The 17,075-nt window shown below is 43.8% G+C and overlaps 2 protein-coding genes across 8 annotated transcripts; one reads left to right on the top strand and one right to left on the bottom strand.

Moving 5' to 3' along the window:
• Positions 1-785: 785 nt before the first annotated feature.
• Positions 786-6,656, bottom strand: aaas (achalasia, adrenocortical insufficiency, alacrimia). Of its 3 annotated transcripts, none has more exons than XM_046396923.1 (17): positions 6,536-6,656; positions 6,089-6,230; positions 5,761-5,888; positions 5,089-5,144; positions 4,902-4,993; positions 4,744-4,790; positions 4,334-4,432; positions 3,550-3,693; positions 3,185-3,305; positions 2,951-3,075; positions 2,645-2,705; positions 2,462-2,552; positions 2,158-2,254; positions 1,854-1,921; positions 1,685-1,766; positions 1,464-1,548; positions 786-1,018 (listed from the first exon to the last, which is right to left on the bottom strand). In XM_046396923.1, the coding sequence occupies exons 2-17, from the start codon at positions 6,197-6,199 to the stop codon at positions 863-865; spliced, it is 1,563 nt and encodes a 520-aa protein (XP_046252879.1). In that variant the 5' UTR covers positions 6,200-6,230; positions 6,536-6,656; the 3' UTR covers positions 786-862. The 3 variants fall into 3 exon arrangements, with proteins under 3 accessions (XP_046252879.1, XP_046252878.1, XP_046252880.1); XM_046396922.1 differs by having other exon boundaries at positions 6,431-6,590; XM_046396924.1 differs by having other exon boundaries at positions 2,158-2,251; positions 6,431-6,590.
• map3k12 (mitogen-activated protein kinase kinase kinase 12) lies at positions 6,140-17,031 on the top strand. Of its 5 annotated transcripts, none has more exons than XM_046396919.1 (14): positions 6,140-6,256; positions 8,591-9,114; positions 10,195-10,378; positions 10,494-10,685; positions 10,773-10,931; positions 11,229-11,387; positions 11,571-11,679; positions 11,882-11,991; positions 12,234-12,350; positions 12,464-12,598; positions 12,714-13,437; positions 13,530-13,597; positions 13,777-14,074; positions 14,594-17,031. In XM_046396919.1, the coding sequence occupies exons 2-14, from the start codon at positions 8,652-8,654 to the stop codon at positions 14,750-14,752; spliced, it is 2,877 nt and encodes a 958-aa protein (XP_046252875.1). In that variant the 5' UTR covers positions 6,140-6,256; positions 8,591-8,651; the 3' UTR covers positions 14,753-17,031. The 5 variants fall into 5 exon arrangements, with proteins under 5 accessions (XP_046252875.1, XP_046252877.1, XP_046252873.1 ...); XM_046396921.1 differs by having other exon boundaries at positions 6,140-6,286; positions 14,597-17,031; XM_046396917.1 differs by having other exon boundaries at positions 6,140-6,286.
• Positions 17,032-17,075: the final 44 nt, after the last annotated feature.

Below are 17,075 nucleotides of genomic sequence, written 5' to 3'. Positions count from 1 at the left end.
GTAGCAGCTCATGTTGTTCTGCTGCAACACGAGCTGGCGTACCAAGTATACACAAAAGCTGCATTCCCAAAATGTCCCTTCAGTTGCTGTCATACCAACACTAACTAGCTATTTCTTGTCTCATTTGCTGTCTGATAAACAGTAAATTCATCAAATTCAGCACCACAAGGACTGTCCTATTTCAGTGTCTGGCTTTCATCACACAGATGTGAGTGTACTGTGTAGGGTTGCAAAAATGATAGAGTCAAGATGGCTTATCCAAGTAAGAAGAATGCATAAAACACAAAAATAAACTTTCTTCAGTTGTGGATGACACAATATGTGGGATGTCTGTCTGTCAATCAAACTGCGGCGTTGGAAAGCTACTGCTGTTTGAGCTTTCAAAACATTCAGACGGATTTCCGAACACCGAATACTTTCTGTATTTACAAACGCTTTAGAGCCATTTCAGCAACCACCTGCAATCGTTTCAGGCTGATTAATTCCTCCACCTCCTTTATACACTGCATTGTACTGAGAAGGGTACATCAACAGCACACTCAGAAAAATTAATCATATTTAGTTCCTCTTGTTTTGCTGCATCAATTCTGATCATTTTTCAGCTGCTCATTGAGATCCCAAACAATTTAATAGTGAAATGCTGAAATCGTTAATCTTCTCTTAAAGGGGAAATGTTTCAGTTCTGGAGCACAAATGTCAAATCTCATCATTACCGTGGGCTAAAGTCTATTTAGTATGTTTAGACAAATTGGGGGAGAAAAAAAAAATAGTGATAGAAAAGCATGAACTTTCTATACATTTATTGACATTTGATGATAACAACAATGACTTTTGAGTGTGTGTGAAGGTGGCTGAGCGTCGGTCAAGAGGTGAGCTCTGTAAAGAGCGACTGATTGGCAAAGTCTGTGGGCCTCGCTTGAGGGCGTGGCAGTAACGGACTGCCACTTAGGCCAAAATGGGGAACGCCAGCGCTCAAGAAGTAGAAAGGCACGTGGGTAATTCTTCCACTGGACCAACACTGAGAACAGAAAGAAAAATGTTAATTTGTAGGTGGTAGAGAACAAAGACTGCAACCAGTGTACTTATTCATTTATAGTTTCTGTGGGGTTCATCACACACAAAACTATTTATTTTGACGATGAGCTTGCTAACTTCTGCTTGCAACATGTCTGATGGCACTGACTGAAATGGCATTAAACGGATTAAACTGCCTTCTGTGCACATAATCCACTGTCGAAAAACAACGCCACTTTTAGTTTATACGTGTATAACAACTTCCAACAGCCCACAGTCAAATACAAAAACATTTTAAAACTAACATTATTGTCTATAGTAGGCAACAAAAGATTTTGTGTGATGAAAATGTAAAGCTTTTTAACTAAAGCTTTTTCTTAGTTACAGCTGAATTCGGTGCTTTTTGAGACATTATTTACTGCCCCATAAAGCAAAACGTTTTGACTGACCACAGTCAGCAGAGCTCCGTGCTGGAAATTTGGGTGGAACTGCATCAGTCTCGGCTCTGCACCAGGCTCCCCCTGAACAAAACCACTAAACAGAGAAAGACAAGAAATATCCATTACATGCAGATGGGCTATGCAATAGTGCAACACCAGAAAATGCAGTACTTTTGAGCTCTTCTAAAGCTACACAAACATGTAACTCAACCACACATGAAAATACAAACCATGGCAAAAGCTCAAAAATGGGGCTGGTTCTAGTCTTAAACACAGCTATGATTGCAGGCCTGTCTGCTGTCTGTGGATCACCTGAGAGAACAAATAAGGCAGAAACGAGTCGTTAAAACTCATAATTAAAATAACACCTGAGGTGAAAAGAAGAAAAGCAAGAAAGACCTTTGAGAAGCACCGCAAGCCTCTCTCCTGTTGGGTCCCAGGCCAAAGACTGAATCTCTCCACCAACACTAGCAGACAAATGAGACACAGGTGAGCAACACTGAATCTAATGTTTCATAGGAAGTCAAGCACCACTGTACACTACCTGTCTGCTGATTTGTGCTCATCAAATGTTGTAGTCCATTTAATGTTTTTTCAGAAGCTCATACTGTTTCTGTCTGGGCCTATTTATTACAGTTTTTTTTGTTTTTGTTTTTCTTTTGCTGTAGTTAAACTAATTAGTGATTCAAATTAGAGCTCTTACATGATGTCCCCCTCTGGTACGTTAAAGGTTGTCTCTGATAGGTCAGCCACCACAGCTGCTATCTGTGCCCCCTTTGATGTGCTTGTAGAAAGGTCTGCTGAATGACAGACATACACGTCAACATCTTTGGCAAAATATTACTCAACTCTTAAGCACATCAAGTTTCCAGAATGTTTTCAAGCACTATAGCGGCTTCTTCACACAACTTTAGAAGAAAACAGTTCAAGATGCAAATGAATTATGAGCAAAGCTGAATATTATGTCTGATAAGCAGTTATTTTGTATGAAGACTGAGACGGATAACCTGGTGGATCAGTGAAGGTCAGAGCATAGATGACCATCTCTCCCTGTACGACGAAGAGAAGCCGACTCCCATCTGGACTCCAACAGGCAGACTAACCAAAACAAACAAATTTGTGATCTCACCCAATTCATGTTTAGTTAGCTAACTGAACAATAACTTGGAAATGTGGTGTCAAGTTTTCACCTGGCAGCGCCCTTTCACACATGGCCAACGCTCACAGGTCCACATCCTGGTCTCCCAAACCCTGAAGAAAAGACACTTTACTTAAAAACCCTACTTCCTGCCTACTAATTATCTCATAACACCTGCTAATCTCCACACTATGGCACTAATCCTTCAAATATTCATAAAAGGTAAGCGTCCCCCCATTCTATACAGTAAATGGCTAGCTGGCAGCTTCACATGTGTTTCACTTGTAATGTTTATTTATTTATTTATTTTTACCTTTACTTAACCAGGAAGGATTTTGTGAAAAGTTTGATTTCTTACCTGAACAGCGCAGATGGTGTAGAAGCCAGGACATGGCTACCATCAGGAGACCAGGACAGGAAGGTGACCCCACCACCCCCAACACGCTGAAGTGGCACACAACTTTCTGAAGCTACATCCCAAATCTGAAAGATACAAGATCCAAAGGTACAACAGCCCATAACCAGTCTTTGTAAGAATTTCAGTCACTCACTTATCGCAACTGGACTTTAAAATGAAACAGCTGCCTTGTACCATCATTGCAGTGTCCATAGGTGAGGCTGATACAAGGAGAGATCCGCTTGGAGACCAGGCGATGGAAGTGACGGGAGAGTGACCGGGATGAGACAAAACTTGAGCACAACCAGACGACGGCCTGCATGTTTAAGAAGAGGAGCACAGCTTAAGAAGAGCATTTCAGGGTTCACCAAGTTCAATTTATTGACGTTTATATTTTGCCAGTAAAATAATTCCTAGTTATCAACTTCTTGACCTGGATCTATAGAAGTGGCAGAAAAATTATGGCGATATTAATCAGTTAGAAAATAACATTTTTAGGGAACTGACTTCAGTGATTTTAAGACTTTTCTAGACCTGCAGATACACTGAAGTTTACATACCTGGTTGACAGTGAGCAGGGGTCCACGTGCCAGACCAGTAAACAGTTCTGACATGCGACGGCGAGGGCAGACGCACACAGTGGCTTCCACTGCATAGCTGCAACGTTCCTCTGCAGACGGTGCTTCAGTGTGGGAGTTGTGGCACTGAGAGACACAGAACAAAAGGAAACTGAGCAGTGACAACAATACTGTCACAGAATGACTGATAGGTCAAAAAAACAGTGCGGCTCGACAAGGCTGACATGCTGTCACACTCACACACCCACTAGCCTGTCCTGCCCAGACATACAGGTCGATTGTGATTGAGGTCAGTGGTTCACTGCTGCATCCAAATACATTTACAGACTAGCACTGACATTTTGTTATCATGAATAGTGAGCAGATAAATAACAAAACGAGGGTGAGGTGAGTGCGCTGCTGTGTTGTTATTAACAATATGACTTTGGCAGTGGAGAGCAGCCTCTCTGCTGATCACTGAACAAGACGCAGAGCGGGCGCAGAGCTTTTGAGGTGAAACAGACGAAGAACAGAGTTATTTTCTTCACCACAGAGTTGGTTTAAGTTGTGCAGTGCGTGTTGGTCAGCCGATCTCATCTCTTAATGCTCATCGCTGCCGTTCTCTGTTAACATGCCGCGAGAGATGGTTTGGAAAACATTCACAACATAAGACGCTGAATCAAATTGTATCTATCAATTTTTCCCCCATCCCTAAAGCATGCAGGATAGACTTTATTCTACACTTCATAGCTGTACAGAATAACACTTCAGTGCTTAGTTACGATACCTTTTGGGGTTGTAGATCTTAATGGAGTCGTCCAGCAGGGCTACAGCAAATTTATCTGTATGAGGATGCCAGGCAAAAGCTCGCACCACACAGTCAGACCTGGGAAAACAAGAGGGATTGAAGGAAAGAACAAGAAAAGGCAGCAATACCTCACATATAAGAACTTGGAACTTTCAAATACTTGATATTTTTTCTTGCAAAAAAGAACTCAAACTATTAACTCAGTGATTAAATGGATACATTTTCTGTTAACTGACAAAAAGATCAACCATCTAATTGTTGCTCTATAATTTTATTAAAAGTAGTTCAATAACATGTCAGCTCAGCACCAGTTTCTTCCTAATAAATATCTTCAATCACTTGCACTTCTAGAGCAAAAATAAGCTACACATTACAAAGCTGATACTTACCAGTTCAGCACCTGTGAAAACTCAGCAATCATGTCCTCACTGCTCAACTACGACACAGAAGACAAACAGGCAAAACACATGTTAATGAATCACATCAAACATGTGGTAATTGTGTGTATTGTTGTCAACAACATATTTCACCCGCAAGCACAACTTACTGTGAGATGAGGAAACAAGGAGCCGTGAAAGGAAGAGACCTTTCGGAGCAACGCCAGGATACAACCAGAACTCACCGACAGCCATTTAGGCACTACAAGAGTACAAACACAGGAGAGTTAATGTGGACATGTAAGATCAGGCCATTTTGTGTTGAAATAAAATTGATGATTTTGGTGTCTCATGTACCTTCTGCATGTGAGTTGGTAATTTCATTGAGCAGCCCAGTGAAACCACCATCCCGCCTGAAATGGACAAAGAAAAGATGCAGAAAGGATCTTAGTGTGGGATAACTTAATGATATGAAGGTATAATGTAGAGTCTGACTAATACTACAGCATGTCCCCTTGGTTTGTGGAAGACTTAAATGTTATCTAAAAATATAAAAACGTTACATATTTCACTTAAATGAAAATAGAAAAACTGGTACCACATATATGTTGCCAGAAGTAGAAACAGAAAGGCCAAAGATACTTTTGAGGTGTTTTGTACAGCAGAGAGCACTGATTAGTTTATTTTTCAACTTCAAAATGTCAAACACAACAAATTCCATGGTCAAAACACTTAAAAAAGTACTGATTTCAGGCTGTAATAGCATAGCATTGTTATCACAGACTTGCCAGACTTGCCATGTCACACGTGAAATTACACTCAGCTGCCAGTTCAATAAAAGAAAACTAAAGATACTGCAGTCCAGTTCAACAGTCCTGCAATAAATTCCACCCTAAACTTAGGTTAAGACTTAATATCAGAAACACCTCTCTGTGCAATGTGATACAGTCCAACAACAACACAACTACAATCCTCCAAAAATGATAATAAAATTGAATCAATATAACTAATATTAACATTCGTGCGTACCATGCTGCTGCACTCCTCATCCACAGAGTTTCAGAGTGGTCCAGAAAGGCTGCCTTGCTGCTGCTTTCTGTGCGACTGTGGAGCTTCAGAGACTCTCGGGGGAAATACAAACTCAGAGGACTGGACTCCTGCGGAAAACGCACGACCACGTAAAATAATGAGCCTTTATGATGCCACAGTCCGAACAAATTTAGCGCTAGTTAACTGTATATCACTAACATCATTAGTGATTCTTTACCACTAGCCATATCCGTCAATTAAATGTTCAGTTAGTGACTGAGTTCAATGGAAACATGACTTTTCTTATGTCAGCAGCTTCGATTCAAACCTGTTTTGGTTGGTCATCAGTGGTGGTTCCTGATAGCAGCTCGTTGTTGGACTCACACAGAGTGGTCTGTCCGCAGGGCATCGGAGGGGGAAACAGAGCCAGCGAACACATCTTCACCGCGGTGAAACCTTGACACTGGCCCCTGGAAACACACCATGGGTCGGTCAGGTAAACACAGCAGGACTGAAGGAGCTAACGGTAACGCTACACACGTGTAAAAGAGTGGATAAACAACTGGCTAGCTAACACTAACGGTTAGAGTTAGCTAGCTAGTTCTAGCTAACTACTTCGATCTCGGCCTGGTTTTGGCAACAGCAACGTTTCACAAGTCGCAGAAATTACCTTGTAGTGTGTCTTGTGAGCTGTGGTTAATTATCGCGCGCTGTGTTTTCAAACAACAAAATAAAAATACATGCTACGTTGTTGTGACACTTGTTCGTTCCTTACTTTAAGTCAATCCCGCCGTGTGAACTACGGCAAACCAGAGGGACAAATAAACGGCAGTTCGGCTTCAAAGCACAAACAGGACAGAATCGATGTGCTGCCCTCTTCAGGATTTTGGGCGACACTACAAACACGCCGAGCCAAACAAGTACCAACGGTTTGCTGTTAGAATTAAAATAGCCTGAAATTCATGAAACATTTTGCTGTCATTCCCTCTTCACCGGCCAGGGCAAAGCTTATACTCAGTTGCACACCGGTATGCCTGGAGCCGGCGGGAGTCAGCGTGTCTTGCTCAAGGACACATCAGTAGCTGCACATGCGAATGCTGGCTGACACTGGACAGAGGAGCGTCTGGTTGGCTCAAACATAAAAATCAGTAAGTGAAATGCACCCACATTTTAGAAATGGAAATGATGGAAGTGATGATGGAAAATTTGATAGCAAATGCCGCGTGTGTGTATGTTTGCAGAGGGTGGTAGATGCGCCCCCTAGCGGCGCAATTCGCAGTTCCGTGACGTCAATTCAGCACTGGGAAGGAGACAGCTCCCTCCCCCAAAAAACCCAGCGCGCCTCACGTTGCATGGGTCCCCGGTTATTGATAACACAATTTGCCCGCTGGGATCCATCCCAGTAACGTGGAACTCGTGGATATAGGGATTGGAGATACAACAAACAGCGCGGACCGAAGAAAAACAACAATTTGCTCATTATCACCGACAAATAGAAAGCCGAGCCCACCCCTTCACTTGACAACGCGACATCCACCAGGCAGAAAGGTATGGGAATGTCAAACTACCCGGTTAAATGCTGATTGAATAAGAAATCAGGTATCACAGGACGGTTAGGCATGATGCCGTTGTTTGGTGCGGTATCGTTCATGCCGCTCACACTGCACCAAAGAACCGATGCTGCCAAGAAACGGATCGCCGTCGATGAATGCTAGAAAATCACATTTGTGCAGCGAGAAAGCCCGTAATATGTGATATTTGTGTTGATGCCAGCGCTGAGTAAATGTACAGACGCTGCGACAGTTTCACTTGGCATGGAGCATAGTAGGCATCGGGCTTGCAATTCATGCACGTCGGCTGTGATGCTGCTGAGTGTCATCATCACATCCTCGGTTATTTAAAGATTGATCTTCCTGCGTTTGTGTGCGTGTGTGCACCGATCCTTCGCACAGGCCCGGTGGTTGTTTATTGCCCGTTTTTGCACGCTCTCATTTCGATCGGCCGCCGTGGATCTCCTCATGCAGTGGTGCAGTGCAAGAAATGGAGTTGATATGTAAATCGGATACATGTGCTCTCTCTCTCTCTCTCTCTCTGCCTCTCTATCTGCCCGTCGCTCTCTCTCTCACACACACATGCAGACACGCACGCACGCACGGACGTACGTACACATCCACACCGACTTGGTTATGCAATTCGTCATATTCTTCAGAGGCGCACAATGCTCCCCACTTGATGCATGACGAACGACATATGGGAGCTGCTGAGTAGCTTTGCTCTGATCCTGTCGGACACCGATGCGCCTGAGAGGGACAGTTAAAGCACAGGTGACAGCCAGGACTGTAGACTGCACAACCTCCTCTGGTCGATTCATTCATAAAGCCCATCTCCACACTGGGTGATGTCTCCACTGGGCAGGCTGGTTCTCCCATTCATAGACACAGAGATGAGGCTTTAGTGCATGATTCAGACTGAATTTGGTGGTGGCTGAGTGGTCAAACTGGGAGACTGGCTGGTCCCCAACTCACAGCACGACTCTACTGTTTGTGGTGTTTGGCATTTCTTAAGTAAAAGAACGGTGAGTGCAAAAATCCAGTGACTTCTTAAAAGATCGAAAGCGACAGCAGAAGTGAAGGTAGCAGTCATTTGGGCACTGGACAGCTCCTCACTGCAAATGGAGCTGTCCATTTTACTCACAGAGCTGTCCAGTGCTGAAATTAATCCACGCTTGGTATCTTGAAAAGCGATGAGTGCACTGTTTACCTGTTAACTTGAAATGTGGCTACACTAACAATTATCAATCATTCTTGTTGTCATTAATCTTATGCCCCAGGCTTACTTCTCATCCTTCCACCCTCCATCCGCCCTAACCTACTGAGTTGGGCAAACCCCTGATGAGTGGGACCTGTATCCATGAGCCCCGTGCCCCTTCCCCTTCCCTGTCAGGCTTCAGTACCCCCATCTCAGAACCTCCCTATCGAAGACTCGATGGAGACACCCCTGCCTGCACCCCGGAAACGGACCTGACCCCCACACAGTGTGTCCTCCGTAACGTGCTGTCCATTGACACGGGTGGACAGGTTGCGCCGGGCGGCAGCAGCCCCACGCCCAGTGATGGACCCTCAGCCCACTTTGACAACAGCGTGCTAAAACTACATGAACATGAGGCCTGCCAATGTGGTGGCGGGGCAGAGGCCGGGCACAGCCCAGAGGCTGGTGCTGTGCGGAGCCAGTCGGAGAACATTCGGCTACAATCAGGAAGTGGAGGATTTTTGGAGGGACTGTTTGGCTGCCTAAAACCAGTCTGGACCATGATTGGAAAGGCCTACTCCACTGAACATAAACATAGCAACGAAGGTAAATTCAACACTTCTGTGCTTTGTGCTGTGTTCTGTTCAGTTCAAGTAAATGCTGTAGAACAGTGCAAAGTCAGACTAGTTTGTGACCTATTCATTCAGTATATATAATGATTATAACTGATGCTGCTACTACTCGTAACAATGCAGGTTGCCTTGGAAAATAAAGCGTGGACTACACATTAGTGGATAAAGTATTCAGACCCATTGTTTAAGCAAAAGTACCGTTACAGCAATTACAAAAATATACTTCATTACAGGCAAAAAGTCCCGCATCTAAAATCCTTCCTCAGTAAAAATAGAGTATTAGTATTATTAGCAAAATGTACCTCAAATATCAAAAGCAAAAGCAATTCCTCTGCAGAAAAAATGCACCCATGATAGACATTAAACAGTACATTAAGAGACTGTTAGTTTCCACCTCTAGAACTTGATCATTTTCATTGCTCTGTGGCTGTCACCATGTCCTGCTGGTGGCATGACTGTGTTTACAGTCCATCAATGAGTTTTCACAGCTGGCCAGCGGTGGCATCATGTGCATCTGCCTCCGCTGCAGGAGCACTCCAGAGATCTCGATACTTCAGTGGACCTCATGAAGAATTGATCTGCCTGTCTCTTTTATTCTGCCCAGCTCGTCTCTCTTTAGTGACTATGCTCTCGCAGTCATTTAAGCAGAATCACTATGACAGATGACAGACAGATTAGACTGTGAGGGGCTTGTCGTTTTCCCGTCAATTTTTCTCTTATCTCTGGAGAGAAATGTAGTGGTCCGCTGGATAAGTTGTCAATATACCATTTGTTTGAACATGTCCAATGCTTTGTATGCTGTAATTGTGTCCTACTAGCCCATTCTTATGGGCAGCATGGATCTAGAATTTGCTCAGCAAACCCCCTGACTCCTCCTTGTCCACATTGGCCAGACCACATGTTGACATTTGAAGGATTTGTAAAATGTGATGGATATAATTTGAGTAATAACTCAAGGGACGGTTCCAGCTCCTGTGTGAATTCTGTGTACTGCTTCATAATTTCACATTTACTCACAGAGTTTGTATTTGTTGACTTGTTGGTCTGCATTTAGAGTCCTGGGAGGTTCCTTTTGAGGAAATCTCCGACCTGCAGTGGGTGGGCAGCGGGGCACAGGGGGCCGTCTTCCTCGGCAAGTTCCACGGAGAAGACGTGGCTGTAAAGAAAGTGCGGGACATCAAAGAGACAGAAATCAAACACCTCCGCAAACTCAAGCACCCCAACATCATCACTTTCAAGTGAGGGAACTCATGACATCCTGCAGGGTCTCATATCATTTAATTGCACAAATCACACTTTGACACCTTTATGTGCACCTGTGCTAACTTATCTAATTGCCGTGCTTCCTTCCAGGGGTGTGTGCACCCAGGCTCCTTGTTACTGTATCTTGATGGAATACTGTGCTCAAGGCCAACTGTATGAGGTGCTGAGGGCCGGTCGTAAAATCACCCCTTCCCTCCTGGTTGACTGGTCCATGGGCATTGCAGGTGGCATGAACTACCTCCACCTCCACAAAATCATCCATCGAGACCTCAAGTCTCCCAAGTAAGTCAACAGTCTCTCCATAAACTGAGAAATTTCATGAATCCGTATCATTTACCTTTAAAATGACATGGAATCTCATCTTTGAAGCATGTTGATTACACACGATGACCTGGTGAAGATCTCTGACTTCGGCACCTCTAAAGAGCTCAGCGACAAGAGCACCAAGATGTCATTTGCTGGCACTGTAGCTTGGATGGCTCCCGAAGTAATTCGCAATGAACCAGTGTCAGAAAAGGTGGACATCTGGTAAGTCTGACAGACATTGGTGTAAGTTACAAATCCATCAGCTTATGGGTTTTTGCCATAATAAAAGAGCAGATACTCTATCAGTATATTCCAGTGTTTCAGAAACATTAATTCCTCTGAGGGATTTAAAGATCTGCTTATAGATATTGTGTGTGTGTGTGTGTGTGTGTGTGTGTGTGTGTTTCCGTGTGTGTCTGATGAATCTTGTTATGTAATTATTCCTCTGCTCTCTTTGGTTAGAGAGATCTTGACCTCAGTTAGACTTCTTGAATAAACACATCCTCACTTAACATTAAGGTCCTTTGGAGTGGTGCTGTGGGAGATGCTAACTGGGGAGATCCCTTATAAAGATGTGGACTCATCTGCCATCATCTGGGGTGTGGGAAACAACAGCCTTCAGCTGCCTATACCTGAGAGCTGCCCTGATGGCTTCAAGATCCTCCTCAGACAGTGTTGGTGAGTAATGCCTGGAAATGCACAGTCAGAAGAGGAAAGAGATGCAGATTAAAGTAGTAGAAGCACAAGTTGAGAGAAGATGTATGGGGATTGTATAGGTGTTTGTCTGTGGTTAAAGGACTTAATTGATTTTACAGTGCATTGTAAATGTACACAGTTGTCCTTCCCCTCTCGCATTTGCAGGAACTGTAAACCCAGGAACCGCCCGTCTTTCCGTCAGATACTCCTTCATCTGGACATAGCTTCAGCTGACGTACTCTCCACTCCGCAAGAGACGTATTTCAAGTCTCAGGTACAGCTACCTCTCTGAGTCTGAACAGACCTGTAGATGTACCAAATGTCACAAAAAGTCATACATTTAAAAGCACACAATCAGACATGCACCCACACGTGCTTGCACAGCAATCAGACATTAACTGCCATACAACAGAGAACAGGTGTTGAAGTTAGCCCTGGCCAGACAGACCTGGTTAACAGAAATGTGCTCTTATCAGGCTGAATGGCGAGAAGAGGTGAAACAGCACTTTGAGAAGATTAAATCTGAGGGTACTTGTCTCCACCGGCTCGATGAGGAACTGATCAATCGACGCAGAGAAGAGCTCAGGTCTGTATTTTTACTTTCAGATCTCACATGGTATCTCAGGGTCTCACATTGTACCAGATTAGCCAATGGTACTTTGTTAGCTTACGTGTATGAGGCCACTTTCACTCTATGCCATTTCATGGTGTCATTCCTTTGTCCGCCCCTGTGGATGAAATAAGTGCTTTGAGTGCATGCGTATTGTGGAGGATTTGAAATCTCTCATGCGGATGCACAATGACATCAGCAGCCTCTTTTCTTCTCAGGCATGCTTTGGACATTCGCGAGCACTATGAGAGGAAGCTGGAGAGGGCTAACAACCTTTACATGGAGCTCAGTGCGGTCATGCTGCAGCTGGAGCTCAAAGAGAAAGAGTTGCAAAGGTACAAATAAATCCATGAACACAGGGTAGATGTTTGTAAAATGTTAGCATATTTTACAAATTGATAAACCATAGTACATTTACACTTTGGTGTGTTTTGGTATTGTCTTCCAGGAGAGAGCAGTCTCTGGACAAAAAGTACCCAGGTTTGTTTAAGCACCACAGCTCCAGACAGGGCAGCTCCTCCAACTCCATGGACAAACTCATCAAGAAGAGAAATGTCCCACAGAAACTCCCCTCAGGAAAGAGGCATGAGATCTCATTTCAGCCATTATTTCATGAAAGATTCATACTGAAGTGGATAAATAAATATTCATTAGGTGTGTGGATTGTAGTTGTTGACTAATCCCTCCTACTCCTTCAGGCCAGATATCCTCAAGTCTGAGGTAATCATTCCCAAAATGGATTCCTCCGTGATGCAAGTCACTATTCCAGCCTGCCCTAACAGAAGCTCCACTTCTCCCAGCCGGTCTAGGAGGGTAAAGACCCGCCATCGCAAGCCTGGTAAGGGCAGCAGTGGGGACCTGGCTGGACTTAAGGCGAATCAGTCCTCCCCTAATAGGGACAAAACTGCCCAGGCTAACAGTTCTACCACTAACACCTCCAAGCAGCTCCTGGAGCCCTCTGCAGCCCTGCGGGGCTTCAGCCATGAGCAGCAGCAGAGGCAGCTGTCTTCCTCCAGCCCCGACCTCATCTGCACCACACTAGAGGCAGAGGGCCAGGGAAAAGGGGAGCCCTCTGTGGGCGGACTGGAGAGAGGGGGGAGCCTCAGTGCCTCTGCAGAGTTAGGGGGATCGGAAGTAGGGGGAGCTGGTCTTGATGATCTCATAGAAACTCCTCCACGCAGTGACACGCCAAGTGAAGATGCTGCATCGTTCCCATTCTCCAGCAGCCCAGACTCACCATGCGGGAGGGGGGCAGCAGCAGGGCGGGGGTCTCTGGGATCTCCACGTCTGCCTCTTGATGGGGAGGATAAAGAAGAGGGAGCAGGTGCCGTGAGGTTGCCCCGGGGGGCATCAGGAGGGATTGGAAGTCAGCACCTCACTCCCTCAGCCATTCTATACAGGGCAGCTATCACACGCAAACAGGTACAGTGTCGGATATCTGTTCATACTCCTCAGTAATCCTCTGGTAATGCTGATATTTTTGACTTGAGCATTTCTCCCGGTTCTGACCACAGAGGCGTGGAGTGTCATCAGAAGAGGAGGAGGGTGAAGTTGACAGTGAGGTTGAGTTACCACGGAGACGGTGAGTAACTTGCTGTCCTTCGTCACTGGAAAATTTCCTCAAGTCATCTTCCTTCTCTGACAAGCTGCTGATTTAGTCAGAGAAATTAAAATTATTTTGAAATTGCAACACTCTTTCACGTCATCAATCTGGTGATTTTAAAACCCAGTTTTGTTGCTCTTTCTTTTCAATCCCTCCAGACGCCCGACAAGCATCACCAAGTGCCAGTCGGTGTCTACCTTTAGCTCAGAGAACCTGTCGGTGTCGGATGGTGAGGAGGGTCACACCACCGACCACTCCCACAGCGGGACCCCCGATGTGGTCAGCACTAACACGGATGACAGGTTGGACGACCGCAGCGACGACCTCCTCTCACAGGGGTCGGAGATCCCGGCAGACAACACAGATCCTGCGCAGGCTTCCGACGGACTGTCGGAGCGAGACGGAGCGCTGGGCCAGGCCAAAGCTCAGCTGGATGCCGCGCAGAATCCGAATGAGGTAAAGCAACTCCGCAGAGGACTGCGTGTGTCATGTGTCAACTTCTTAGACTCATGCAAGAGCAGTTACTCAAAAACCAAAAATGGAAACAAACTGTTCTCAATATTTAAGTTGAAGTGAAAATTGTACTTAAGTTCTGATTTAAACCAGGGGTTCCCAACCTTCTGGCCTTTGACCCCTTACAAAAACAGAGTCTGACTCGGAACCCTCTGCCATATTTCAAATGTCTGAGTTCTCAGATGTTTCATCAAGATAACAGTCATAAGGTAAAGTTATCCATTATTTAACACAACGAGTAGAGAAACATCTAAAAAATGAAAGCAGATTTGTATATCAAAACTTTCTGTTTTCACAACCCCCTAGATTAATATAGCGACCTTTAAAATATAATTTAATTTATGAGTAGGATTTTAAGCAGGAGCTCAGCATCATTGTATTGGCACTTTCACATAACTAACGAATCTGTATATTTTCATGTCTGCTGCACGTCACGTGTAACATTGTTTTCCTCTCCGTCAGCAGACTCGGGCCCTGTGTGATGACTCTGACTGCGACAGTGCTGAGCTGGACCAGTCGGGGAGCGGAGAGCCCAGCCGTCCTCCCAGTGCTGGAGCATGGGTGTCGCCATCTCAGCCCCATCAGGGCTCTCCACAGGTGCCCCATACAGGACCTCCATAGATTACCGGACACTAGCAAAGACCTCCAGCTGCCCTAAAGTGAACAACCATCACAGGCGTACACCAATCTGTCAGTGCAGTACATTACTGTTGTCATGAGGGGTCACACCTACTACACCACTCAGACTATGACAAGTTGACTTATAGTGTCTCATAAGTTTGTTGGCTGGCAAACCTACATCAGATGACATAGGGCATTTGTCATAACCTGACATCAGATATTTTGGCAGCTTGTGACATCAGATAAATGTCATTTAAGTTCTGTAGGGGTTTTTTGTAGGCAAAATAGTTACCAAGGTAACCTTAGCCACAGCTCCAGTTCAGCAAAAACCCTTCCACAGTCGCACACGCACGCACAAGATACCACACTAGTAGTCCTTTAAACACTAATCCTCACTCTGGGAGCATCCTTCATGACACTCCACACACTAATGCATCAAATACTAATGAATAATAATGTAAATATCCGTTACATGCCACATGAGAAATATCTAACTTTATTTTATTTGTAAGATAAAAATGTAAGACTTAACGGTATGCAGCCCTGTGAACAAATGCATGACTACATGTTTATAATTTATGGTTTGAATGTGTCAGTTTTATATTTTGTGAAAGTTTACACTTTTTTAATCCTGAAAGTATTACTTCAGTTATTTTGTTTTTTGTTAATAAATGTCAACACTCATTAAAAAAAAAGTCTAAATGGAATGAAAACCTCACAAAGACATCGATCATGACGCATAATTAGGATTCTCAGTAGGAAATTTTGTTTTTAACCCTACTACTACTACTACTGAGTTTCAAATACACATAAGAGAAGCTTGAGGTTTCTTATTAAGCTTATCAAACATGTGATAGGATGGAGGATAGGGGTTTAAGAAAATACTTATGCTTATTATTGAGTATTACGATATTATACTTAAGTAAGATTTGTCCTCTCAACCAGCTACAACAGCAAAATTCACAAAACCACTGTATCAATTATTAATTTGTAGTTTAGATGTAAGGATTTGTAGCAGTGGTTCATTCTGTGCTGTGTTTAAACGCCCGACTGCTAGACAGCCGAGGTGCAATTCTCCAGCTGTGTGTCTTTCCCAGTTCAACATAACAATGTCACCTGATACAGGAAGCAGTAAACGCATATCGCCTATGTAAACACAACTAGCACAGGCCTATGAAATCAAATATTTCCCTCTTTCGTCTATCGCTATATATATATATATTATATTGAATCACAGTCCCTGTATGATAATATGCACCATATTGTCAGATTTTTGCAGATGCACAACCCTAACTGGGTTCACCCAAATTGCGCCTTTGCCATCACATACTTGTCTACCCGGTTCTGAGATTGTTGACTTTTTTGATTGTCTTTAATTTGCAGGAAGTTCATTTGAAAGGTAGTGCTGTCGGCTCAGAGAAGTGACATGCACTGGCATTGCAAAACATATCTCAGCAACAAACAGGTGTGGGTGCGTGAGTAAAAGATTTGGCCTCCTTATTAGACTCACGATGGAAATTTAAAAAGGTTACAGAAAAAAGAATCAAAATCAATGCAGAGATACTGTCTTCTTTATTTCACGGCCTCTACTTCTTTGTCAAAACCTGCCACCTACATTAGCCACAATGCAACTTGTACAACAACAACAGTAGTGTCGGTAGTTTGGGTGTGTGCATGTGTGTATGCTAGTAACAGCAAATGTGGCCTTAAGCCTTAAGGCCCAAGTAGGGATGAGAAACAAAAAGCAAATTTCTTTCTAACAGCACCCTCCCAGACTTGTAGTCTTGGATGGCTCAAATTACATCACCTGAGGCAGTTTAGTTTTACAAAACTGCAAAAAACTTTATACGACTTCCCCATGAACTGTAGAAATCTCGCGTATTATCAGTTGAGTTTGCCCTGAAGTAACGAACCAAACGGACCCTTAAAACTCACAATTTTGATAGGCTTCATAAAAACCTCAGCTGTTCCTCTTACCCTTTAAAATGACTGCAGTAGCCAGATAAGGAATAGAGCACTTCTCTGTGGTGGTTATGAGTAGAACAGTAAGTATCCTTTGGGTTTGAATGGAGATGTTTTGTTTTTATACAGCATTGCACATTGTACCTGTAACATAGGAATTATATTGAAAGCAAAATATTATGAGCAACAATAAATAATGTATTGGTTAAAAAAAGAATGTGTGATGTTTGTTTAAAAAGACAAGCCAAGTCACAGTTTGCACCATTGCAGCGTCACAAAAGACAACTGAATGAGAAATAAATGACTATTTTCAATGACTTAAAGCATGTCTACACTGTTCCAGTCATTTCTTAATTTTTTT

This window comes from Scatophagus argus, chromosome 8, assembly GCF_020382885.2.
Source record: "Scatophagus argus isolate fScaArg1 chromosome 8, fScaArg1.pri, whole genome shotgun sequence".
Taxonomy (NCBI): domain Eukaryota; kingdom Metazoa; phylum Chordata; class Actinopteri; family Scatophagidae; genus Scatophagus; species Scatophagus argus.
Note: the sequence above shows the minus strand (reverse complement) of the source record. Positions and strands in the feature narration are given on the sequence as shown.

Coding starts and splice junctions, on each gene's coding strand:
- map3k12 (XM_046396919.1), top strand. CDS start 8,652: ATGAGTGGGACCTGTATCCATGAGCCCCGTGCCCCTTCCCCTTCCCTG. Junction 11,388..11,570: donor ATCCTCCTCAGACAGTGTTG/GTGAGTAATGCC, acceptor TCGCATTTGCAG/GAACTGTAAACCCAGGAACC. Junction 14,075..14,593: donor CCGCGCAGAATCCGAATGAG/GTAAAGCAACTC, acceptor CCTCTCCGTCAG/CAGACTCGGGCCCTGTGTGA.
- aaas (XM_046396923.1), bottom strand. CDS start 6,199: ATGTGTTCGCTGGCTCTGTTTCCCCCTCCGATGCCCTGCGGACAGACC. Junction 5,889..6,088: donor CTGATGACCAACCAAAACAG/GTTTGAATCGAA, acceptor CGTTTTCCGCAG/GAGTCCAGTCCTCTGAGTTT. Junction 2,255..2,461: donor GACCTTCACTGATCCACCAG/GTTATCCGTCTC, acceptor TCTGTCATTCAG/CAGACCTTTCTACAAGCACA.